This window comes from Rhinolophus ferrumequinum, chromosome 18 (genome assembly GCF_004115265.2).
Source record: "Rhinolophus ferrumequinum isolate MPI-CBG mRhiFer1 chromosome 18, mRhiFer1_v1.p, whole genome shotgun sequence".
NCBI classification, from domain to species: Eukaryota; Metazoa; Chordata; class Mammalia; order Chiroptera; family Rhinolophidae; genus Rhinolophus; species Rhinolophus ferrumequinum.
The window spans coordinates 39901385-39925230 of NC_046301.1; the positions used below are offsets into that span (position 1 = coordinate 39901385).

The 23846-nt window shown below is 54.3% G+C and overlaps 2 protein-coding genes across 3 annotated transcripts; both read left to right on the plus strand.

The window, feature by feature from the left end:
• The first annotated feature begins 386 nt into the window (after positions 1 to 386).
• On the plus strand, positions 387 to 9046 carry ICAM3 (intercellular adhesion molecule 3). 2 transcript variants are annotated; one of them, XM_033133612.1, is made up of 8 exons: positions 387 to 540; positions 3767 to 3858; positions 4409 to 4675; positions 6856 to 7161; positions 7518 to 7805; positions 8100 to 8375; positions 8487 to 8735; positions 8821 to 9046. In XM_033133612.1, the coding sequence occupies exons 2-8, from the start codon at positions 3777 to 3779 to the stop codon at positions 9012 to 9014; spliced, it is 1662 nt and encodes a 553-aa protein (XP_032989503.1). In that variant the 5' UTR covers positions 387 to 540; positions 3767 to 3776; the 3' UTR covers positions 9015 to 9046. The 2 variants fall into 2 exon arrangements, with proteins under 2 accessions (XP_032989503.1, XP_032989502.1); XM_033133611.1 differs by lacking the exon at positions 387 to 540 and having other exon boundaries at positions 3498 to 3858.
• A 239-nt stretch (positions 9047 to 9285) lies between these two features.
• RAVER1 (ribonucleoprotein, PTB binding 1) lies at positions 9286 to 23721 on the plus strand. The gene is given in 15 exon segments (XM_033133618.1): positions 9286 to 9585; positions 11146 to 11212; positions 13486 to 13955; positions 17652 to 17847; positions 18017 to 18148; positions 18498 to 18592; positions 19450 to 19537; positions 19853 to 20064; positions 20161 to 20254; positions 20329 to 20453; positions 21185 to 21244; positions 21246 to 21260; positions 21726 to 21866; positions 22258 to 22341; positions 22422 to 23721. Coding segments are annotated over 15 exon segments (2196 nt in total). The 5' UTR covers positions 9286 to 9315; the 3' UTR covers positions 22569 to 23721.
• Positions 23722 to 23846: the final 125 nt, after the last annotated feature.

Genomic DNA, 23846 nt, shown 5'->3' on the forward strand with positions numbered 1-23846 from the left:
AAGCACATCCCAGATGTAGAAAATATCATTTTATCTGTAAAAACTTCCATATGTATCTCGAAAAGATGTAACCACAAACAATAACTACAATATCATCACACCTAAAAAAAATTTAAAAATAATTCCTCAATATCATGGTGTAGCTTGTGAGTGTTTAGATTTCCCCAGTTGTCTCACATATTTGGTGTTTGTTTACAGTTTGTTCAAATAAAAATCCAGAGAAGGTCCACATGCTGCATTTGGCTGAGGGCTGGTTCCTTTAAGTTCTGGATTCCTCTTCCTCTTTCTACCACCCCTCCTCCCCTTGCACCATATTTGTTGAAGAAAGAAGGTTGTTTGTCCTGTAGACTTCACCAATCTGCGTCATGCTTGTGGTATAGTTTTAACACATTCCTATGTCCTCACTTTAAGCAACGAATGGGCAGGTTCAGTTTCCATTTTTTGGCAACTCTCAAAGAGCATTGTGCCCTCTCAGCAGGAGGTACTCACGTTCTGCTTGTTCCTCTTTTTGTGGCGCGATCAGCCACCCAGACCTATCAGGTATGCAATTTTTATTTTTTAATATTTCATTCCGTAAAACTGCAAACATATAGAAAAGTTGGAAGAATAGTACACTGAATACCCCTAGATTCCAAATTACCAGGTTGCTAAATGTACTTTATCGTACTATATGTATTCATCCTTCCTCTGCCTGTCCATCAGTCCAGCTTGTGTTTTGGATACAAATAAAAATAAGTGCATGTTTTGTGTGTGTGTGTGTGTGTGTGTGTGTGTGTGTGTGTGTGTGTGTGTACTGAGATCTACTAGTATCAATTTGACCATTTTGACTATTTTTAAGTGTATGATTCAGTGGCATTAAATACATTAACAATGTTGTGTAACCAACTCCACTATGGATTTAAAGAGCTTTTTCATCTTCTGACACAGAAACTCTCTATTCAACCCTAACTCCCCATCCTCCGCCTTCCCCTACTCCTGGTAACCACCACTCTACTTTCTCTATGAAGTCTTCTATTCTAGGGACCTTGTATAATTGTAATGTTTATCCGTTTGTGTCTGGCTTATTTCACTGAGCATAATGTCCTCAAGGTTCATCCATGTAGTATATTGCAGAATTTCCTTTTCTAAGGCTGAATAATAGTCCATTGTGTAGATGGACCACATTTTGTTTATCCATTCATCTGTTGATGGACACTTGGGCTGCTTCCACCTCTTGGCTACTGTGAATAATGCTGCTACGAACATGGGTATGCAAGTATCTGTTTGAGTCCCTGCTTTCAATTATTTTAAGAGAGGAATTACTGAATCATTCTGTTTAACTATTTGAGGAACAACCAGTTTTATATTCCCATCAGCCAAGTGTGAGAGTTCCAGTTTCTCCACATCCTCCCCAACACTTGCTATTTTCTGGTTTGCTTGATTGTTTGTTTTTTAACGGTAGCCATCTTAATAGGTGTGGATGAAACCAGAGGGCAACCGAGTCCAGGGCTTGTGCTGCCTGTGCCGCTCAGCCAATAGACCGACACAGGAGTTGGGCTATAGGATGAGTGTTTATTGTCAGAGCACCAGTGATCTGAGAAGGCAGCAGGTTAATACCTTCAAAAACTGCTTTAATATTCCTAAACTGGCTCATGGTATTTAAGGGAAAATCTGAGCATTCCTCCAGAGGCTTTGTGATAGTTCTGGGGAGTCTGTTTTGCTTCATGGAGCCTTCCCTCTGGCAACGTGGCTCTCTAGTGTGTTAACAACCCAGGAACAATGGTGGGAATAACCAGGAAAGAATACTAGACAATAGAGGTTGTGATTAATAAGCATAAGGGTATTAATCATAAGTTTCAGGGTAATTTTCTAAAGAAGGGAACTTGAAATTGAGCCACAGTGGGTAATCTATTACTGAGCTATAGCTCAAGGAAAGGTGAAGCCGGGGACCAGTGAAGCCTCTACTATCTATGGGGTCCCAACCGGGCCCTGCTTCATGCAGTGCTCTCTCATCGTGGTTCTGATTTACATTTTCCTAATGGCTAGTGATGTTGAGCACCTTTCATGTGTTTATTGGCCATTTGTATAACTTCTTTGGAGATAAGTCTATTCAAGTCCTTTGCCCATTTTTAAATTGGGTTTTATTGTTGTTGAGTGTAGGACTTTTTTATAATCTGTATATAATACTTTATCAGATATATTATTTACAAATATTTTTGAGTTTTAGTTGCTCTCTCAGCACCATGTGGGAAATGGATGGGGTTCAGGGCAGCAGAGGAGACCCCTGATTGGAGAGGGGAGGTGCCCCAGGTTAGAGAGGAGGAAGATGGCCTCAGGGATGGTGAGAATCAATGAATACTAGGTGCCATGAAGGTCCCTCTCTGGTGCTCATTAGTGGAAAAGGAGGCAGGTTGGAGGCCCAAGAGATGCAGCAGATGGAGGTGGGAGTGGCCACCTGACACCACCATCACCACCCCCTCCACCCCCACCCTCACCCCCACTACTGCTGTTCCCAGTCCCTTTCCTAGAGATGAAGAGACCAGCTGCCTAGAGGTGAGGGCAAGGGGGACAGGGATAAGGGATAGTTACAAGTGCATCCTTGACACACGGTGGCTCAGGATTGATCTGTGTCCCAAACACCCCACCTCAGCATCGTGCACAGGGAATGGGGGGATCTCCGTGGAGATTCCCACCAAAATCTTCAGTGGTAAAGGGCCCTACAGGAGCCATTCTGGAAGCCAATACAGAGCCTCGCACAAGTGCCCAATAAATGTGGGCTCTGTTCATTTTCATGGCTTCATTCATCTTAGGGGGTCCCTCTTTTTTTTTTTTTAAGATTTTATTGAGGAAGGGGAACAGGACTTTATTGGGGAACAGTTGTACATCCAGGACTTTTTTCCAAGTCAAGTTGTCCTTTCAGTCTTAGTTGTGGAGGGTGCAGCTCACATCCAGGTCCAGTTGCCCTTGCTAGTTGCAGGGGGCGCGCCCCACCATCCCGTGCGGGACTCAAGGAATCACACCGGCAACCTTGTGGTTGAGAGGACACGCTCCAACCAACTGAGCCATCCGGGAGCTCAGCAGCAGCTCAGCTCAAGGTGCTGTGTTCAATCTTAGTTGCAGGGGGCGGAGCCCACCATCCCTTGGGGGACTCAAGGAGTTGAACTGGCAGCCTTGTGGTTGAGAGCCCACTGGCCCATGTGGGAATCAAACCGGCAGCCTTCAGAGTTAGGAGCATGGAACTCCAACCGCCTGAGCCACCGGGCTGGCCCAGGGGTCCCTCTTTATGCCCTCCAAGAATGTTGAGATCTCACACTAATCTCTCGAGGCCCTGCCTAGAAGTCCCTGCATCATCCCCTTGAAATGTTGCCTTGAAATCACTCTTTATCACTTCAAGGACGGTGTCTGGAGGTCCCCCCCATTAACTTCCTCTAAGGTCAGCAGAAAGGAGGTATTTCACCCCCCTCCACCTAGACTTCCTAGTACTGAGAACAAAGGAAGATGACTGTGTTAGTATTTCCTGTAGGTTTAGAGCGGGCAAATGAGGTCCGCCTTGTCAGATATTCGCCAGTGCCCTCCCGTCTCATCTCGCAGGGCCCCACTTGGGCCCCCCACGCTGGACCTTCGGGGTTACAGAGGATCCTCCCTGCCCCTCCCCAGGCTTGGGCAAGATGCAACCCCTGGATTTATACAATCTTAACTGCTGTGGCTGTGTTTCCGTATTCCTGGGTGGCCCCGCCTGCTCCCCACTGCCCTGCCCACTGCTACATTACAGCACCTTCCTCCACAGGTTGGCCACCATGGTGCCCTTGGGGCCACTGCACGGGGCCTGCTGCACTCTGCTCATCTCCCTGCTTCTGGGTTGCTGTCTGCTGCCCCCAGGTAAGGTGACCGGGGTAGGAAGGGGTGTATTGGGGGACTGGTAGAGGGTGAAGAAAACAAAGCTCTCACATCCTGTTGCTGTGGTTCACTTCAACCTGTATCTGACGGGGTTCACCAGTGTCCTGGAGACAAAGTTTATGGCTCCTTCACTCAGCTTTCAGGGCTCCCTGAGGCCTCATCCCTGCATGTGGTTTGTCCCTCCACCCCAACTCTCTCTGTTCCATCTGTTCCCTTGACCTTTGCCTATTCTCTTCCCTCTGTCAGGATCACTTTTCCCTTTCACTTGGCTGATTCCTACTTACCTACCCTCAAAAGTGGCCATAGTCGTCTCTTTCAGGAAGTTTCCTTGACTCACTTCCTCCTCTAGGCTCCTATGGATCTCCCTCCAAGCTCTCCCCTACACTTGATCTATCACCTGCCTTCCCCACTGAACTGGAAGCACTATGAAGGCAGAGACCATTGTTCCAAGGAGGTGATGGATGGTGGGGCCTGAAGATGGCTGGGCTGGGGGCACCAGGTCAACCAGCAGAGCTTCCCCTTGTTCCCGTAGGTATCCAGGGGCAGGAGTACCTGCTGCGGGTGGAGCCCCAGGACCCAGTTATACCTGCCAGAGGATCCCTCTTGGTAAACTGCAGTACTGATTGCCCCGACCCTGAACTCATCACCCTGGAGACGTCCCTATTGAAGGAGCTAGTGAGCCGTGGCCCAAACTGGGTGGCCTTCCAGCTCAGCAATGTGACTGCTGACAGCAAGGTCCTCTGCGCTAGCTTCTGCAATGGCTCCCAGATGACAAGCTCCTCTGATATCACAGTGTACCGTGAGTGGATGTGTCTGGAGGTGGGCCTGGTCTCAAGCAATGGTGGGGGTAGATGGGCAATGGCCCTGAGTTTGCAGGAATGGACCAGGCCTCTCTCTGACCCAGAGCTTGGACCTGGACTTGCATGTGTGTGTGTGTGTGACACACACACACACACACACACACACACACACGGCAGAGACAAAGATACATCTCAACCACATGCCAGGCAGCAATGTGAAATCTATTTATTTAGATCCCAGCAAACATTTAAAAACTGATAGCTCATGCCTTTTATTTATTACTTATATTTTATGGCAGGTAATAAATTAAGGGGGTTCCCAAATCAGAAAGTATAAAAAGGTATAAATGTCAAGTCTCCATTTACCTAGTGCTGCTGCCAATGGCCAGTTTCAAGTGTTCACACCCACTGAGGTGCTCATTCAAGCCTTAAAAAAGCCCCAGGGCAGGGGGTGGAGTGGGGTGTGTGGGGGGTGCACTTATGAGCCTCATTTCACAGCTAAGGAGACTGAGGCTCAGTGGGGTGCAGTCACTTGCCACGGTTCACAGCCCGTGAGCAGATAGGCCGGCAGTGCGGCTCCCAAGTCCCTGTTCTTAACAGGTGACATCTTCCTCCCCAGACCGTGCATCCCCCTGGTACTGGTTTCTTGTGCATCCTTCCAAGAGTTTCTCTGCATTTAAACTACAACAGACTAGAAAATAGCTGAGAATATCACTCATAGGGCCTACCATTTTGTGAAGTCTTTACAGATTAGTGTATGTGTGTAACTGTGTAAGCTCCTGTGTGGACACTAGTGTCCATATGCACCTGTGTATCTACATGTGGGTCCGTGAGTATATATGTCATTATGTGTCTGTGCCAGTGTACACGTATGTCTGTGTGTACCCGTCTTTATCTCCGTGAGTAACTGTCAGTATCCGTGCCCGTGTGCAGATCTGTGTGTGAGCATGTGTCTGTGTGTGACTGTATGCGGATGTCTGTGTCAGTATGTGTCTATGTATACGTCTTCATATGTGTATTTCCGTGTAATGTGTGTATTTGTGTGTCCCTCACTCTGTGTGTCTGTGAGGTACTTCTGTTAAATACTATGTAGGAGCCTGTTGGTCCTGGCTCATGAGATCTGACTGCTCATCTCTTCCCTTGTCTCACATTGGGTAGCTTGACATCAGCCTTAGCGGGAATATTTACACCACAGAAATTGGCAAATGCTCGCTATTGGGGCTCCCCGAGCTCTGAGAGCCCAAGCATTACCAGCATACCACTATCCCTAACCAATGGTGCCCGAGGTTAAGATGGAGACCTCCTTGTTAAATATTCTAAAATTGTAAAGAATAAGATGTTAAATATTTTTCAGAACAGCCAGTCCATGAGCCTCTATGTGACAGCTTGAGATCCAGGCTTGAGGGTGAGAGTGTGCCTGCAAGGGGCACTGCAGCTGCAGTTGGGAGAGGACCCAGCCTGGGGTTGTTGGGGTACCCCATGACTATGCCAGAGCACCTTGAGAGACTACCCCAGGCAGGTGGACCTGGAGATTCTGGGGACTGATCAGGGAGGGCTAGACCAAGCTCTGGGAGAGGGTAAGGCCAGAACCCAGGCCAGAAGCTGGGAGGAGGGCCAGGGGAGTCCCTAGATGTGTCATGAAGGAGGCTATAGACACACAAGTCTCAAGTTTGGGAGACCCGCATTCTAACCCGGGTTCTGCCCCTTTCTTGCTGTGCATCCTTGGGTAGATCACCTCTCTGGGCCTCAGTTTCTCCGTCTGTAAAAGGGAAAATAGAGGAAATTTTACTCAGTTGCTATGTGAATGAAGGTGGATTACTGAATGACATCTGGAAAGTCTAAGGAAAGCTCCGAATAAACAGGAACTTTTATAATTATTACTATTAACGTCATAAATGGTCATAAACGTTAGTCCCCTTTCTTTTCTTTTTTTCCCCCCCTTAATTGTGAGGTCCTTGGGGACAAATCTTATTTTTATTTTAGTGCCTGGCAAGGCATCTGACAAAACAGGAAATAATCATGATGCTAATGACAATAGCTGACACTTCCACTGGCACTTTGCTAGGCCTGTCCAAGTTCACAGCTCTGCACTGGGCCACACGCAGCTCCTCTCTACTCCCTGGGGCGGGGGTTACAGGGCTGGCTGGTAAATTCTATTCTCCTCTCCCTTCCCTGCCAGGGTTTCCAGAGCGTGTGGAGCTGGCACCCCTGTCCCCCTGGCAGCCTGTGGGCGAAAACCTCACCTTGCGCTGCTGGGTGGCAGGCGGGGCACCCCGGACCCACCTCTCCGTGTTGCTGCTCCGTGGAGAGGAAGAGTTGAGCAGGCAGCAGGCGGTCGGGGAGCCTGCAGAGGTCACCACCACAGTGCTGGCCAACAGAGACAATCATGGTGCCAATTTCTCTTGCCGCTCCGAACTGGACCTGCGGCCCCAAGGGCTGGGACTGTTTCAGAACAGCTCGGCCCCCAGGCAGCTCCGAACCTTTGGTAAGGGAAGGGACTGTGGACAGTGGTTGATGGGCTGGGCCAAAGTAGGGGTGCCTGGGCCGTGGGGCTCCTGAGAATGAGATGGCCTAGATCTCAAGGGCTTTTGGGAAGGCATGCCCTTGCCTTTGAGCAGGGTGGCCTCAGATGGGTGGCCCCAGCCGGCCACTGGAACTTTTGAGAAGTATGTTCAGGTGTGTCCTGGAAAGGGGGTGATCCAGGCTCAAAGGTATTCTGGGAAAGAAGGACCCTGGTTGGGGGGTATGAATGTGTCACATGGAAAGGGGGAATCCACGGCTGTGTGAGATTTCCCGCTCATGCCCACCCTTCTCCCCGCTCATGCCCATCCTTCTCCCCAGTCCTGCCTGCGACCTCCCCGCGCCTCACTGTCCCCCGGTTCTTGGAGGTGGGAACGTCCGGTCCCCTGGCTTGTAGCCTGGACAAGCTGTTTCCAGCCTCAGAGGCCCAGGTACAACTGGCACTGGGGAACCAGATGCTGAATACCTCAGTCTTGAGCCAAGGGGACACGCTCACAGCCACAGCCACAGCCACAGCAAGCGCGGAGCAAGAGGGCGCCAGGGAGATTGTCTGCAACGTGACTCTGGGGGGCGAGAGCCGAGAGATCCGAAAGAACTTGACCATTTACAGTAAGTGAAGACTGGGCCAAAACAGCTGGAGAGATAAGGCAAGGGGGCAAGGCATATGGGAAATAGGAAAAGTGAGGCCTGAGCCGCCAAAGTGGGAGGAGTTGCAGAGTGGGCGGGGCCTAAGTGACCCGGAGTATAGTCTGAGCGCCCCAAGTATGGCGAGGGGGGCGGTCCGCGTTGTAGCCGAAAGGCATGGCCTGGATACCGCGAGGGGCAAGATGTGGGTGGAGAGCGGGGCTTTGACCGCTGTGAGGGGCGTGGTCAGCAAATTTTCGGTTAATGCCCCTCCTCTAGGCTTCTGGGGGCCCACAGTGAACCTGAGCGGGACTATCGTAAACCTGACCGAGCCCACCGTCCCTGAGGGGACCACAGTGAACGTGACTTGCGCGGCCGGAGCCCGAGTCCAGGTCACACTGGATGGAGTTCCGGCCGTGGCCCCAGGGCAGCTCGCCCAGCTTCAGATAAACGCCACCGAGAGGGACGACAGGCGCAGCTTTTTCTGCAATGCCACCCTCGAGGTCGATGGGATAATCTTGCGCAGGAACAGGAGCGTCCAGCTGCATGTCCTGTGTGAGTAGGTCACTCTGGCCTCTAATCCCTTGTTCCCCTGGTTTGGGAAGACTTGATTCTCCCTTGTCCCTTTGTGCCTCGGGTGTGTTTGATCATTTGGTGGTCCCACAGACGGTCCCAAGATTGACCCAGCCAAATGTCCTCAGCATTTGACGTGGAAAGATAGGACGATCCATGTCCTGCAGTGCCAGGCCCGGGGCAACCCGGAACCACAGCTACAGTGTTTGCAGGAAAGCTCCGGGTTCCAGGTGCCCATCGGGATCCCATTCCGCGTCAGGTTAAACTACAATGGTACCTACTGCTGCCGGGCGGTCAGTTCACAGGGCACGCACACTTTGACAGTGGTGATGAACGTTCAGGGTGAGTGAGGTGCGGCCGCGGGTCTAGACGGGCTAGCCCAGGCGGGACCAAGGTGCGAGTATTTACTCCTCGCTTATCTGCACAGATCGGAACTCCCCTGTCGTCACCATCTTCATGGGGGTGTTAGCGATCCTGGGCCTCGTGACTGTCATCGCAGCCTTACTGTACATCTTCAGGGTGAGGAAGCGTAATGACATCTACCATGTGAATCAGGGCAGCACCTGTTTGCCCCTCACGTCTAAACGGCCCAGCGAGGTGCTGGGGAGGGAGCCATCCTGAACCTCGGGCTACCGGGGGACTGGGCCAAAGAAGACCGGGATGTGGCTGTATCCCCGGGTTCCGAAACAATAAAGCCTTCAAAATCCGGAGTCTGTGGCTTGATTCCACCTGTGCAGAGGTACTTTCCCACAGCGCGTCCATTGAGTGACACCTCGGCGGCGGAAAGGAGCGGAGGCTGTGGCGTCCAGAAGGGGCTTGAACTCTGAGAGGCGGGCTGGGCCTTAGCCAATGGGCTGAGGGAATCGAGAAGGAGGCGGGGCTTCTCCCGGCCAATAGGTGGACGCGCTCTCGTTGCCGCTCTATGACGCTCCGCCCCGACTCGCTGGTCCCAGAAGGCGTCGGGTTTCCCAAGATGGCGGCCGACGTGTCCGTTACTCACCGGCCCCCGCTGAGTCCGGAGGCTGGGGCCGAGGTTGAAGCCGACGATGCCGCGGAGCGCCGAGCGCCCGAAGAAGAACTGCCGCCGCTAGATCCAGAGGAGATCAGGAAACGCTTGGAACACACCGAGCGCCAGTTCCGTAACCGCCGCAAGATACTGATCCGGGGCCTCCCGGGGGACGTGACCAACCAGGTATGGGGGGGCGGTGTGGGAGCGTGGCGGGGAAATACCACCGTACGCGTGCGCGGGGGTACCCGAGCAACACCAACGCTGGCGTGCGCAGGGGGGAACGGGAGAATCCAAGCGCGGGATCCACGCGGGTTTGGGAGAGACCAAGAGCGGGTTGTGGGGGGAGGGTATGGAGGGAGAAACCAACTTTGGGCTGAGGGAGGATGTTGCTAGGGGCGACCACAGGCTTGGACAAGACCAAGTGATTGAAGTGGGCGGGGAATGAAAGGGGGCGGGCAGCTTTGGGGGGTTGTGAATGGGCAGCTAGAGTGAGAATGTGGAAATAGGGATGCCAGTTGCTCTCTGCTCTGATTGTGTTTTTCCTCATTCTCCTCAACATGAGGTGGTGGGACCTCATAGCCAGCAGTTTCAGAATTGTTTAGAGTATGCCTTTCTTTGTTAGTACGCATTTATTAATGTCTCTTAGAGATCTGGAAGCTGTAGCAGTTTCTGGGGTCTTTCTTCCCTCAAAGCCCCCGGATTAATTTGGAAAAATGGCGTCTTCTGTCCCCAGCCCACAGACCTGAAGGAAAAGAGGGGCGAGTGTTCTGTGGAGCGGCCCCTTGGCTGATTTGGCCAGGAGTGCCCTTCTCTTGGGGCCTATGTAGCACAGGGCTTTCTAGTGCTCTTTGGACCCAAGGAGATCGCATCTGGTCTGCCCTGCCCTGTGGTGGTGGAATGGATTCTTTCTTCCTGTTACTGAGAATTCCTGCTCTCTGGCCTACAAGCACATCTGCTACTGGCTCACCCTGCCTGTAGGTGGGGACATGGCTAGTGGGGCCCCCGGAGTGTTGAGACAAGCATGACTTGGGATCAGACCTGCGGCAGGCGCCACTAAGCATGGTTTTCTAGAGCTGGCCCTCCTCCTGGCACCTGCCATCTCTCAGCTGGGAACATGCAGTCTCTCCTGCTGGGTGTACAGTGTGTCTGGCACAAGCAGGCCCCAGAGCCTCGCCTCTGCAACTGGCTTGCAAGAAGGCGGCCCTGTCAGCAGGAGGGAATTGAGAAGCATATGAAGCCACAAAATGTGGCTTAAAGTACACAAGGTCCCCATTCAGGTATCCCTGGGTGGCATTCCTGCTGCTGCCATGACCAACCCCAAGACCTTCGACAAGTTCCTTCACATCTCTGAGCCTCACTTTCCTCATCTGCAAAATGAGTTTGTTAATAACCTAACTTGTAATGTTGCAAACAGCCAGTCTTGCCAATCCAGGGTCAGAACTGTTAAACAACTTCCCTAAGGGCATATGGCAGAGATGGGACTTGAACTCAGACCTACCTGGCTCTCTAAGAGCATGTTGTGTTGGTTAAGAGCAGGGGGTCTGCAGATAGATTCTGAATCCCAGCACTGCCAGGTATGGCCTCAGTGGCCTTGGCAAGTAACTGCTCTGTGTTTCAGTTTCCTCCATTGTAAAATGGGGGATGTAATGGATCTGCCTTCATAGCTGGTCCACATGAAGGTGGCACTGGATTGCTCTGTTAAGCCCCTGATGACTCTCTGTCCTTTGGCTTCTGTCTCCACAGGAAGTGCACGACCTGCTCAGCGACTATGAGCTCAAGTACTGTTTTGTGGACAAATACAAAGGGACAGGTTTGTGGGGTTGTGGGGTGGGCTAGTGGCAAGGGGTGACAGTTCCTGAAGCCGGGAGCGTTCTGGCCCAGTGTCTCCTCTCCTGAATTTTCGGCCCAACGTTGCTCCCTAGGCCAGCACAGGACAGACGCTTGCCCCCATCTGTCCCTCGTCTTCGGTGCTCATCATGGGGAGCCTTGATGTCCCCACTTCAGGCTGCTTAGCCAGGTAGCTGATCACTGGGCTCCCCTGCTGCCCACGACACCCCTCCCAGCAAGCCAGTCACCCAGGCCCGTCTAGTCTTCTTCAAGCTCTCCAGAACAATAGGTGGCCCTTCATCTCTGCCAAAATGGCCTCTCTGCCTCCATGATTTCACGCCCCTGTTTGCCCCTTCCCCAGGCAGCCAGGGCTGGTCAAATCTGATCAATCTGATTGCAAATCTGATCAAACCTGATCCCAACCCTGATCCTTTTGTTCACTCAAAAGCTGTCTGAGGCTTCTCCTGACACTATCTTACAAGGATGTACCCCAGCCTTACCTCAGGCACCCATAAGCTTCCAGGCTATTCCCTGTGACACTGTTCTTAGCTGTCTCCTCTTCCATCTAGGTAGCAGCAGGCAGCTCCTTACAGTGCCCTCTCCCCATCATAGCATTGACCACCCTGGGTGGTCATTGCTGGCTCACTCACCTGGCCTCCTGCACTCAGTGGTCAGCTTCATAAGAACAGAGACAGATTTTGTCAGCCTTGGCCGCCCCCCACTAGTGTGGGAGGCCCTCTGTGGTTGTCTTTGTCCTCCAAGCATTGTGCTGGGTATTCAGCCTCCCAGGGCCTTTGTTTACAATCTGTCACATTGGTGAGAAGGAAGTGAGGACAGGTGACCCCTGGAAACTTATCTGGTGGGCTGAGGTAGTGGCTAAGCTCTTGGACCCTTGAGGCAAATGGACCTGGGTTTGAGTGATCTGTCCTCACTCTGTGGCCATAGGCAAGTGATTCACCCTTCCTGAGCCTCAGTTTTCTCAAATTGGGTGTGACCGGCTTGGGTTGGTCACATTAAGATATCTAAAAAAGGCTGGGGGTGCCTGGCACATAGTAGGTGCTTAGTAAATATCGATGGGGCAATGAGACAACTGTTTACTAAGCACCTCGTATGCATATATGCCAGGTATTGAGGATCCAGAGGTTAAGAGACTCATTCATACCGTCTTTCAATAAATACTGAATGCCAATATGTGCGGGGCCATGAGGACACCCCGCACTCATGGCCCTGTGGACCAGAGACAGTCTAGTCTGGGGAGCAGATATTATTCAAACAACTGCAGACATGAAGGTGCAGTGGTCATGGGACCAGAAGCTACAGAGAGCTGGGCCCTGAAACAGGAGCAGTCAGGGTAGGCTTTGTGAGGATGACATGATTTTTGCAGTCAGATTAAAGGGGGGGTTGGGGTTAACTGGGTGAAGGGGGGTGGGGGCCAGTATTCCACGTTCGGGGAAAAGCAGGTGCAAAGGCCTGAGGGGGGTTGTGCCCAGCATGGTCCAGGAAGTAGCAGTAGGAGATGGGAGAGGAGGTCAACAAGGCCACAGGGCCAGGCCACAAAGGCTCCCCTGGCCCCAGTATTGAGAAGCCCCTGGACAAGGGCATGGCACAATCCGATTCTCATTTTGAAAAACTCCCTGTTGCTGGTGGGTAGACAGCAAACCAGGAGTGGCAGTGGGACCAAGGCTGAGGCAGGGCTCAGATATGAGGTGTTAGTGACCTGAAAAGGCAATGAGGAAGAGTGGGGCTCTAGTCCACCTGGATTCAAGTCTAGGCTTCTCCCCTTGGGCAGGGAGATGCTGTTTTAGACCCATTTCCTTGCTGACACAATGGTCGTTATGAGGAATAAGTTATTCCCATTTGACAGATGGGGAAACAGACCCCAAAACCACGCGGGCTAGAGTTGAAACCCAGGCTCCAGTCACCACATGCTTAACCACTGCCCTATATGTCCCGCAAGTTGTGCATGTAGTTCCTATATATTACCAAGCCAGGTGCACAGTAGGTGAGAGGGCAGCTGAGCTCACGAGTAGGGGAGTGTTACTGTGGGTTGCAAGCAGGGGTAGGGGTAAGGGCAGGGAGCAGGCTTCCTGGAGGTAGGAGGCACCCGTGCAAGGCTGGCAACTATCCAGTTGGCTGTGGCCTGAGATGTCCTGGTTGGTCAGTATTCTGAGGTCACGTGGTTTAGAGGGAAGTGGGGGTGGGGCGGAGGGGCAGGCCCTCAGGACCCCCACTGACCCACACCTCCTTCTGCTGCAGCCTTCGTGACCCTGCTGAACGGGGAGCAGGCTGAGGCCGCCATCAGCACCTTTCACCAGAGCCACCTGCGGGAGCGCGAGCTGTCGGTGCAGCTGCAGCCCACAGATGCCCTGCTCTGCGTGGCCAACCTGCCCCCCAGCCTCACGCAGCAGCAGTTCGAGGAGCTGGTACGGCCCTTCGGCAGCCTGGAGCGCTGCTTCCTGGTCTACAGTGAGCGCACTGGCCACTCCAAGGGTTATGGCTTCGCTGAGTACATGAAGAAGGACTCAGCTGCCCGCGCCAAGTCGGACCTGTTGGGCAAGCCGCTGGGCCAACGCACCCTCTATGTGCACTGGACAGATGCGGGGCAGCTGACGCCCGCCCTGCTCCACTCCCGCTGCCTCTGTGTCGACCGTCTGCCGCCCGGCTTCAGTGATGTGGATGCCCTGTGCCGGGCGCTGTCAGCTGTCCACACACCCACCTTCTGCCAGGTGAGCCTGTGCCTGGAGTGGGGCCTTCGGGAGCAGGCCCAGTGCACCTGGGAGGGGTCCTTTGACGTCACCTGCCTTCTCTAGTCTCCTGGGTCCCTTTTCAGTAAAGCCTTTGACGACACCACTTTGGGGTTCCTGTTAGAGAGGCCATGTGGTATAGTGGGTGACAGCTCAGATAGGAGCCAGATGATGGGGATTCAAATCCCTGCACTCCCTCTAGCGACTGGCTTAACCTTGCTGGCCTTGGTCTCCCCCTGTGAGGTGCAGGTGAGGCTGCTTTTGTAAAAGTTGGGCGCGAGGCTTGTTTACCCCTCATCCACTTGCACTGCTGTACTCTTCAGATGTTTGTGGAGCATCTGCTGGGTCTCAGGCCCCAGGCCCAGCTTTAAGGAGGCTGCTCTGGAGAAGTCCACAGTCTGTTTAAGCCTTGAGGTCAGGTCGCGTACTTGACCAGGTCCCAGCCCTGCTCTGTGACTCCGGGCCGGTCACTTGCTATCTGGGCCTCAGTTTCCTTCATAAGAAGCAATTTGATACTCATGAGTAGGGTAACAAAATAATCCCTGGTTCATCCAAGTCCCATTTGTCAGGCACTTCCATATGTGGGCCCAGCCCCATGACAGGCGCAGTGCGGTGAGAATAGGCCAAGCCCAGCCCTTGGCGAGTCCCAGATGACCCCCAAGGTGGACATTCCTTCAGCACGCACTGGGTTCTGGACACATTATTGCAATCCCTTCATCCTGTAACAGCCCAGAGAGGCAGGTATTATTCCCATTTTCAGGTGGGGACACTAAGGCACAGAGGGTTCAAGTGACATGTCCCAGGTCATACAGTCAGGGAGTGGCAGAGCCAGGCTGGCTCCAAAGCCTCAGGCCAGCCTGGAGAAAGCTGGGATCTGGCTCAGATGGGACAGTCCTGGGCTCTGACCCCAGCTCTGTGGCCTTGAGTGGGGCCCGCTCCTCTTGTGTAAATGGGTGTTAGCACCTAGGGAATCAGGCAACTGTAGGACGCTCTCCCCTTGCTCCCACAGTGGTCATTCATGTTCTTGCACCTACTTCATGCGCCAGGCCCTGGGCGGGGCTCGGGACACAGATGAATTCGCTTGGTGCCCACATCCCCTTGAGGTGGCAGAGGATGGCAGGGCCATGACCAACTAAAAGTTCTCTCTCTGAGCCTCAGATTCCCCATTTGGAAATGGAGTTAGCATCGGTTTGTGATTAAGTTATTGTGAATGGTTGCCTGTTCGTTCCTCCTCTTAAGTTAGGTGTCCTGGTTGAATGGAGGCCGGGTTCCAAAGTCAGGCAGGTTGAGGTTTGAGCCTCAGTTCTCCTATTTAGGAGCCATGTGGCCTTGGCTGCCCTTTGACCTCTGATCTCTCTCTTTTCATCGGTAAGATGGGTGTGATTATGAGAAGATACGCATCTGGGCCTTGATAACGGGGCCTGGCCGGAGGTGGGCTGATGGCCAGAGCCTGCCTTGCCTGGACACTCAGAGCAGGTGTTGGCCCTGGCCGACAGCCTCCCCGAGCTGCTGTGCCTGGAGTGGGACCCTCCTCTTTCCCTGTTGAGCATCTGATTGAATCTCCACAACCACCCTGTGAATTGGGTCATTGCTGCCCAAACCGAGGGCCAGGAATGGGCATATATAGGGACCTGCCCAGGCCAGCCAGCCACTTAGATGTAGGCTGGGAGTCAAGGTCAGGCAGCTGACTTGGGGGGCCATGCTCTTAACTGGGTGCCCCTGCCTCCCAAGACAGCCGGGTGCCAAGCTGAGAGTTTGTGCTGTCCTCTGAGGGGGATCTTTATTTTTCAACATCAAGATGAGACTGCTAAGGAGATCCCATACCAACCCACTTTAGTGCACTTTTGCCATTTATTTACAGGCCAATTTACATGTCATCATTACTTTATTTCATTACAAAGTTGCTTAAAAAACTTGAATGCTGTAGACATGTATAAAGTAGGTTTCACAAGACTGTGTGTGTTACAAAAAGCCTTTTCTGTTTGTTTAATTTTCTGAATGGGCAGTCCAATCCCGTTTGGAAATGCACGATCCAGGGTAAAGGCTCCCTCCCGGCCCCCCAGCGCTTTTTCCTGAAGCCCCTGCTCACACTTGTTTGTTGTATTCATATATATGTTCCTGCGTTCCCCTTTTTTTTTTTAATCAATTTTATTGGGGAATATTGGGGAACAGTGTGTTTCTCCAGGGCCCGTCAGCTCCAAGTCGTTGTCCTTCAGTCTAGTTGTGGAGGACGCAGCTCACTGGCCCATGTGGGAATCGAACCGGCAACCCTCGTGCTGTAACCAACTGAACCATCCAGCCACCCTGCATTCCTCATTTCTTGACTCAGTTAATGCCGTGCCGGCATTGGTTTGGGTTTTTCCATTCGCTTTGTTTTGGGCATCTTTCCTTGTTCAGACATGAGAGCTTTCTTGTTCTTTCTGCGGCTGCACCATATTCCGTTTTATGGACTCTGTGCTACTCCCTCCCACTGGTCATGGTGTTGGTCTCACACCGTACCACAACTGGCCGTACATCACTTGGAACCCAGAGGAACGGCATTGATTCTCGGGACAGCTATCGTCACGCCAAGGTGGCCCGTCCCACTAAGGGAAGCAGCCTCCCCGTGTTTGATGCCAGCTTCAGCTCTGTGGCCTGGGCAAGGGACTGCCCCTCTCTGAGCCTCAGTTTCCTTATCTGCAAAGTGGGCATGCTAATAGTGCCTGCATCTGGACTCAGTGAAGGGCCCAGCTGGGTGTTTTCACAGTATCTGCGCACCCTGGGACAGTCCCCACACACAATTCCAGCACCCATAGTGCCCTGAAAACCAAGAGGTCTGTTTGCTGAGTTGGTGGCAGACTCACCTGGCAGCGAAGAACTGATGTGGGGCCGTCTGTGACCTTTCTCTTTGTATCTTGCTGCAGAGCTATTTGTGTGTTTGATTTTCAGGGAGCCCTGGAGCCCACTGAGGGCGACTGCTATGTAATACGCAGTATGTGTGGCATTCTCCCTTTCTCATCTCCAAAAAATTCTCAGTCCTGGAACACATCTGGCCCCAGGGTCTGGAGGAGGAGCTTTGGACCTGAAGTACCAAGTGACTGCTGTCAGGGCAGGTGAAGAGGCCTCTCTGGCCTGCCTATGACCACGCCTCTGTTCCGATGGCTCACTGGCTGTGTGACCTTTCACCACCAGCCTCCAGCCTGAGCTCAGAGGCCATGTGCCTCACCTCCCAGCCCTGGCTGCAGTGCCCTCCACCTGAGGCTCCTGATTTCATGGCCTCCCAAGCCACCCACCTGTTTTCTAGCCAGCCCTCCTCCCACCTCTGCAACCTGAGCTCACCACTCCCATCTTGGGGCCTTGGCTGAGCCAAAGTGTTGGCAAGAGGCCCAAAGCAGTTGACCACTGTGAGGCGGGGCCCAGCTCTGCCCTCCAACTTGCTGTGTGACCTTGAATATGCTGACCTCTCTGAGACTCAGTTGCCCCCTAGAAAGTAGGTAGGATGCAGCCTCCCAGGGCCGTTGAGAAGATTCAGCGAACTAATGCAGGAATGGGGGCCGGAACAGTATCCCCATTGGCGCAGTATCTACCCTCTCGGGGGTTCGCTGTCACAATCAGGATCTGCATCTGTTCACTATTCTCATTCTGTGTGAGAGTGGTCACTGCCCCCTGGGCCCTCACCTCTGCATCCCCACCCCCTAGCTGGCGTACGGCCAGGACGGGCAGCTGAAGGGCTTCGCTGTGCTGGAGTACGAGACGGCCGAGATGGCTGAAGAGGCACAGCAGCGGGCAAATGGCCTGGCCCTGGGGGGTAGCCACCTGCGTGTCTCCTTCTGCGCCCCCGGGCCCCCTGGTCGCAGCATGCTGGCTGCGCTCATCGCCGCCCAGGCCACGGTGAGTGTGTGTACAGCGGGTGGGGGGGGGATGGAGCAGGGGGCCAGACCCTCCTCCCTCAAGAAATCAGGGCCCCTGGTGGACACCAGCTGGACTCGGGGGTTAACAGGGAGCGACAAGGCCCTCCCTCTGGCCGGGCAGGCCTCTGAAGTGCCCTCTGTTTTCTTCCTCAGGGCCCTCAATCGGGGGCAAAGGCCTCCTGCCTGAACCCAACATCCTGCAGCTGCTCAACAACCTGGGGCCCTCTGCTTCTCTACAGCTTTTGCTCAACCCCCTGCTCCACAGCAATGTGGGGGGCAAGCAGGGTAAGGTGGGTCAGGTGGGTGGCAGGCAGGGTCCCCAGCCTCTCAGAACCGGGCACCTCCCTGGGACCGTGTTCCCATCTGAGCTCCCAGTGATACGAGCCCCACGAGCGGGAGCTGGGATGAGACTGGAGGTCACCTGTGAGGGGTCGCAGGTGGGAGCCTTGCAGCCTGCAAAGAGGCAGGGTGGTGGAAAGAAGGGCTGTCCTTCCCCAGAGCAGACTTTCCCTTCCTGGGTCCTTCCTTTGGGCGAGTCATTTACCTTCTCCAAGCTTCAGGCCCAGGACTGTGTTTAATGGGGGAGAGGGGCTTCTATCCAGGGACCACCACCCATCTCCCGGTCTCCCCCCAGGTCTCCTGGGTGCCCCCCCGGCCATGCCACTGCTCACTGGGCCTGCCCTGTCCACGGCTCTACTGCAGCTGGCCCTGCAGACCCAGGGTCAGAAGGTAACGCAGCGGTGGGCCCGGGCTCCCTCCTCACCCACATGTGCTCCCACAGCCCCTTTCGGTTTCAGACAGTATTTGCATCTGCCAATGGCCCGCCCTCACTGGGGTTGTGGGCTGTCTGGCTGTGTCTCTGGGGCTCAGTACGGGTCCTGGCCTGTCACAGGTGCTCAGGACTCAGCAAGTGACTCATTCTGGGGAAGAAAGTCCTGGCCCCACAGGGGAACAGAGGGGCCTCTCACCCCCACCCCCGCAGTACAACTACACAGAGACATACAAAAATAGACGTAGACACACCCACATACGGACACCAATGTACATACATGGAGACATGCATACAGACACAAAAAATAGTGCGAGTGCACACAAACACGTGCCTCCCTATCTGGTTTTATCCCATGGGCCAAGTCAGTGACATGCATCTGTCTGATGATAACTGACAGAATGGAGGTTGTGGGCTTGGCCCCTTATGTGGCTAAGTGTGACTGTGCTTCTGTGATAATCAGCAAGGGGGCTGGTGTGGGATGGTGGGTGCCTACAAGGACTCACGGTGTATGTCTTAGGTGACTGACAGTGTGGGGTGACAGGCTCTGATACACTGAGACCCGTGTTCCCTGGGTCTCCCCAAGGCCTTGGGTGGGCCCTGGCGTGTGGGAGGCTCTGGGTTACCATTGGCTGGCCGAATGTGTGATGGCTGGGGTGTCGCAGACACTGGGGGACACTGCATGTCTGCCTATGATTGGCCATGGGACTGGAATCTGGGTGTGCTGGCAGGTGTGACTGCCAAGATCTTGGGTAACATCTGTCTACTGCCCAGGCCACACTGCCCTCATCTCCAGCTGACTATGCTCTGTCCCCAGAAGCCTGGGATCCTGGGAGACTCTCCCCTCGGCACCCTCCAGCCTGGGGCTCAGCCAGCTAACCCCCTCCTTGGGGAGCTATCTGCAGGTAACACAGATCCTGCCCCTTCATCGTCTCTCTGGGCCCATCCTGCTTCCCCTTTCCTCACTGGGTGTGGTAAATTTCCAGCTGGGTGGCCTTGGGCAACCTCTCTGGGTCTGAGTGTCCTCATCTGTCAGTTGGGCTCCCCCTTCCTAGCACGTCCATGAGCGTTCTGGGAGCCGATGCACGGAGAGGGCTCTGCTCAATGCCCAGCACACAGTTGTCCCTCGGCTACTGACCCTGGTCCAAGCAGAGGCTCTCGAACCCTGGGAGGAAGGGTCTTGTATGGCTCTGTGGCTGACACCCTCTTTCTCTCTGTAGGGGGGGGCCTGCCGCCGGAGCTGCCACCTCGGCGAGGGAAGCCACCACCCTTGCTGCCGCCACTGCTTGGCCCCTCTGGGAGTGACCGGGAAACCATGGGCCTGGGTCCCCCAGCAGCCCAGCTCACTCCACCCCCTTCCTCTGTTGGGCTCCTAGGCACTGGCCTCAGAGGCCTCCAGAAAGACAGTGGGCCTCTGCCAACACCCCCCGGGGTAAGGTGCCATCCTACACCCAGCACCATTCCAGCCTCCTGCCCTGTGATGTTCCCCCTGCCAGGGCCCCTTGCAAACCCAGCCCTCCCGCCACAGGTCTCACTGCTGGGGGAGCCCCCCAAGGACTTCCGGATCCCCCTGAACCCGTACCTGAACCTACACAGCCTGCTCCCAGCCAGCAACCTGGCGGGTAAGGAGGCTCGAGGCTGGGGAGGCGCTGGGAGAAGCCGCCGCCCAGCTGAGGGCCCCCTGCCTAACCCCCAGCCCCTGGAGGTGGTGGCAGCAGCAAAGCCTTCCAGCTCAAGTCTCGCTTGCTCAGCCCTCTCACCAGTGCCCGCCTGCCCCCTGAACCAGGGCTTCCTGACAGCTATGGCTTCGACTACCCCTCCGTGAGTACCTGCTTGCCCTGTGGTCAGCCCTCCCGAGGGCTGGATGCTGTGGCCCTTTGTGTCCTGGGAGGAAGTCATTCTCCAAACCTATCTTTCTCTTGTACTCATTGTGCCAGGTCAAGCACTAGTGAGACAGCGAGGAATATGCTGGACACGGTCCCTGCCCTTCAGTTTCTTGTCTCTGTACCTCAGACCTTGCTTCCTGTCTGTCTTTTCTGCTGCACTTCTGCTGCACTTTCTGTCTTAGGCTGCACTTCTGCTTCTCCTTAGAGACGGGGTTCACCCTCTTATCTGTCTGCCCTTCTCCCCTCTCAGATTCCTGTCTCCGTCCTAGGAAACTGCTCCTTCTATGATGCCAACCTCTTTCAGGTCAGATGTTACAGACTGGCCAACCCGCAGGCCACCTGTGTTATATTTGGCCCACACTGGAAAAATAACAAAATAAATGCTAACACCAGCATATAAATAATACAAGCATTCACACAACTCAGATGCCCAGCTTACCTTGAAAACTCCGAACACCCGGCCCCGTTGGGGCCACATGCCTTCACAGAAATCTCTGGGTCCCAGGTGCAGCCACCCCCTGGGACAAGACACATCCTATCTCATTGCCTACCCTGTATCCTGAGTTTGCCCTCTACTTGAGAGGGAAGACTTCCCTGATAAGTCCCCGGCTGTGCCGGGGATGAGGTTGGGGCAGGCCCCAACACACTTCTCCCACTTTCATTCAGGACGTGGGACCTCGGCGGCTCTTCTCCCACCCACGGGAGCCAGCCCTTGGGCCTCATGGACCCCAGCCGACACAAAGTAAGAGCCATCCTGTCCATCACACCCTCCTGGATTTATCAGTTAGCTTTTGCTGCATAACAAGCAGTGGCTTAGAACAACAAACATTTTATTTGCACTCTTCTGTGGGGCGGTGGGTTTGCTCTGTAGTCACCTGGCAGCTCAGCTGGGCTCAGCAGTCCACATAGGCCTTAGTTATATATGTAGCAGTCAGTAGGATGGTGAGGGGGCCTCAGCTGGGATGGTTTATCTGTTCCACATGGTGCTCACCCCAGCAGGCCAGCCTGCGCTTATGCACATGGTGGTGGTCCCAGGGTTCCCAGGAGGCAGAAGGGAGGGCAGGCACCTCTGCTTACATCGTCATGCTACTGTGCTATTGGCCAAAGCTAGTCACATGGTAAAGCCCGGAGTCATTTGGGGGGTGGTTTACAAAAGGGGGTGGATACTGTAATAGTCTGCCTCACTCAGCTGGCCCCTTCTCTACAGATGTCTCCCCCACCCAGTGGCTTTGGCGAACGGAGTGGTGGGGGCAGTGGGGGACCCCTCTCTCACTTTTATTCGGGCTCGCCCACTTCCTACTTCACCAGCGGTCTGCAGGCTGGCCTCAAGCAGAGCCACCTTAATAAGGTGAGGAGCCTCCCCACCTACATTCAGGTTCCCAGTGATAGCCAGAAGGCAAGGGGACCCTGTGATCCTTGTTGCTTAGGCCAAGGCTGGGGTGGCGGCAGGGGGTCAGCTTTGCTCAAGGCCGAGCTGAAAACAGGCCATCCTCCCTTCCCCTGTGTGTGTGTCACACCTGGTGCTGCCCAGCCTTCCGGGCCTCCATTCCCTTCCCCAACATCTCAGGGTGGGTGGTATTAGCCCCAGTTGACAGATGGAAAAACTGAGGCTCAGAGAGAGGAAGTAATCTGCCCCCAGCCTCATGGCTAGTAAGCAGCAAAGGCAGGATTTGAACCAAAACCTTACCTTTGCTCTGGGGGATGTTTCCTCTCCATCCTACCTCTCTCATTTCTCCCAGGCGGTCAGTTCGTCCCCACTGAGCTCTGGAGAAGGGCTCTTGGGTCTCGGCCCTGGGCCCAACGGCCACAGCCACCTGCTGAAGGTACAGGTGTGGGCGGGGACACGGCAGGGGAATGGTGGCCCCTGGGTGGTCCCTGACCTGCTGCCCCCTCCTGTCTCCAGACCCCACTAGGTGGCCAGAAACGCAGCTTTGCCCACCTGCTGCCCTCGCCGGAGCCCAGCCCAGAAGGTGGCTACGTGGGCCAGCACTCCCAGGGCCTTGGCGGCCACTATGCAGATTCCTACCTGAAGCGCAAGAGGATTTTCTAAGGGTCCAGTGCCAGAGATGCTCCAGAGCCTGCACCAAATCGCTTTTGGGTTTTCTGGTGTTTTTGTATTTTTTCTTTTTTTTTCCGGTAATAGAAAAATCTCTGAAAGACTTTGCTGACTGACCCAGCCAGAGCCCAAGGAGTATGGGGGAGTCTAGGGGCCACTCTGCGTCTCTGGCCTGTTCCCGGCATGGAAACCCTGTAGCCTTAAGAGGGAGAGAGCAGGCCGGGGCCCCTCTCTCCCCTTCCCTGTGTTCAACTACATCTGCCTCTCTGGGAGTCCTCTCCTGCCTTGTCACTCCTGTATCTGGCCTTTTGAGTGCCTTGGAGGTTTCCCTGTCCTCCCGTGAGGATCAGAGACTGTCCCCTTTTTTTAAACTTTGACAATTGACTTTGTTTCCTTTTCTAATTTTTATTATTTTTTTAAACAATCCAGGATGATCCCCAGCTCTTAATTCCTGCAAGATCCAGCATGTCTGGGTCTTCATTCCACACTTTTCGGCTCAGCCCTTTTCTCTCCCATGTCTGCCACAGGCATGGCTGTCTCCTGCCCCTGCCTGCCCACTATGACCTGTGCTCCAGCTCTGGATCCATGCTCCCTGCCACAGTTCCCTCCGCCTTCTCATGCCTTAAAGCTGGGCCCCAGGCCCGCTGGTCAGAGCCTCTGTGACGCTGAGCTCCAGAAGCTTGACTCAGGACCAAACGGCTCTGGCCTGGGGATTGTGTTGGCAAACCAACCCTACCATCCCTTCTTGCCAGGCCTAAACTAAGTGCCGAGACCGCTTTCTCTGCCATCTTAAAACCAGTCCTGCTGTCCACCTGTGGAAGTAGGGCACTGTGCATCTCACTGAGCCTCTGCTCACTCTCCCCATGTTGAAAATGAGCTCCTCCTCTTTATCCCCAGGCCAGAACACCTGGAGCCGGCCTCCCTTTGGCCCAGTGGGGAATCCACCTCCATGCAGATAAGCTCTGACCCTGCCCACCAGCAGGACCTGTTATGCCTGAAGTCACCCTGAGCCCTGCCCCTGGCCGGCTGGGCTACCAGCTTCCCTCTCTTCTATGTGTCCACATCCACTTTGGGGGGCGGGGCGGCCTCTCCCCAATTCTCACAGACCTTTGCTGAATTAAAATTTGTAAGTAAAATTTTAAAGAAAGCTGACTGGTTTTTGGGACAGTGGGCCTGGGTGGGTGGTCTGGGATCTCCACAGGTCTTGGTGTGCCGGAGCCTTCACCTTTCCCCACTCCGGCAGTCCACGCCTGGATCCACACGCTACAAGCA

Coding starts and splice junctions, on each gene's coding strand:
- ICAM3 (XM_033133611.1), top strand. CDS start 3,648: ATGCAACCCCTGGATTTATACAATCTTAACTGCTGTGGCTGTGTTTCC. Junction 4,676..6,855: donor CTCTGATATCACAGTGTACC/GTGAGTGGATGT, acceptor CTTCCCTGCCAG/GGTTTCCAGAGCGTGTGGAG. Junction 8,736..8,820: donor AGTGGTGATGAACGTTCAGG/GTGAGTGAGGTG, acceptor TTATCTGCACAG/ATCGGAACTCCCCTGTCGTC.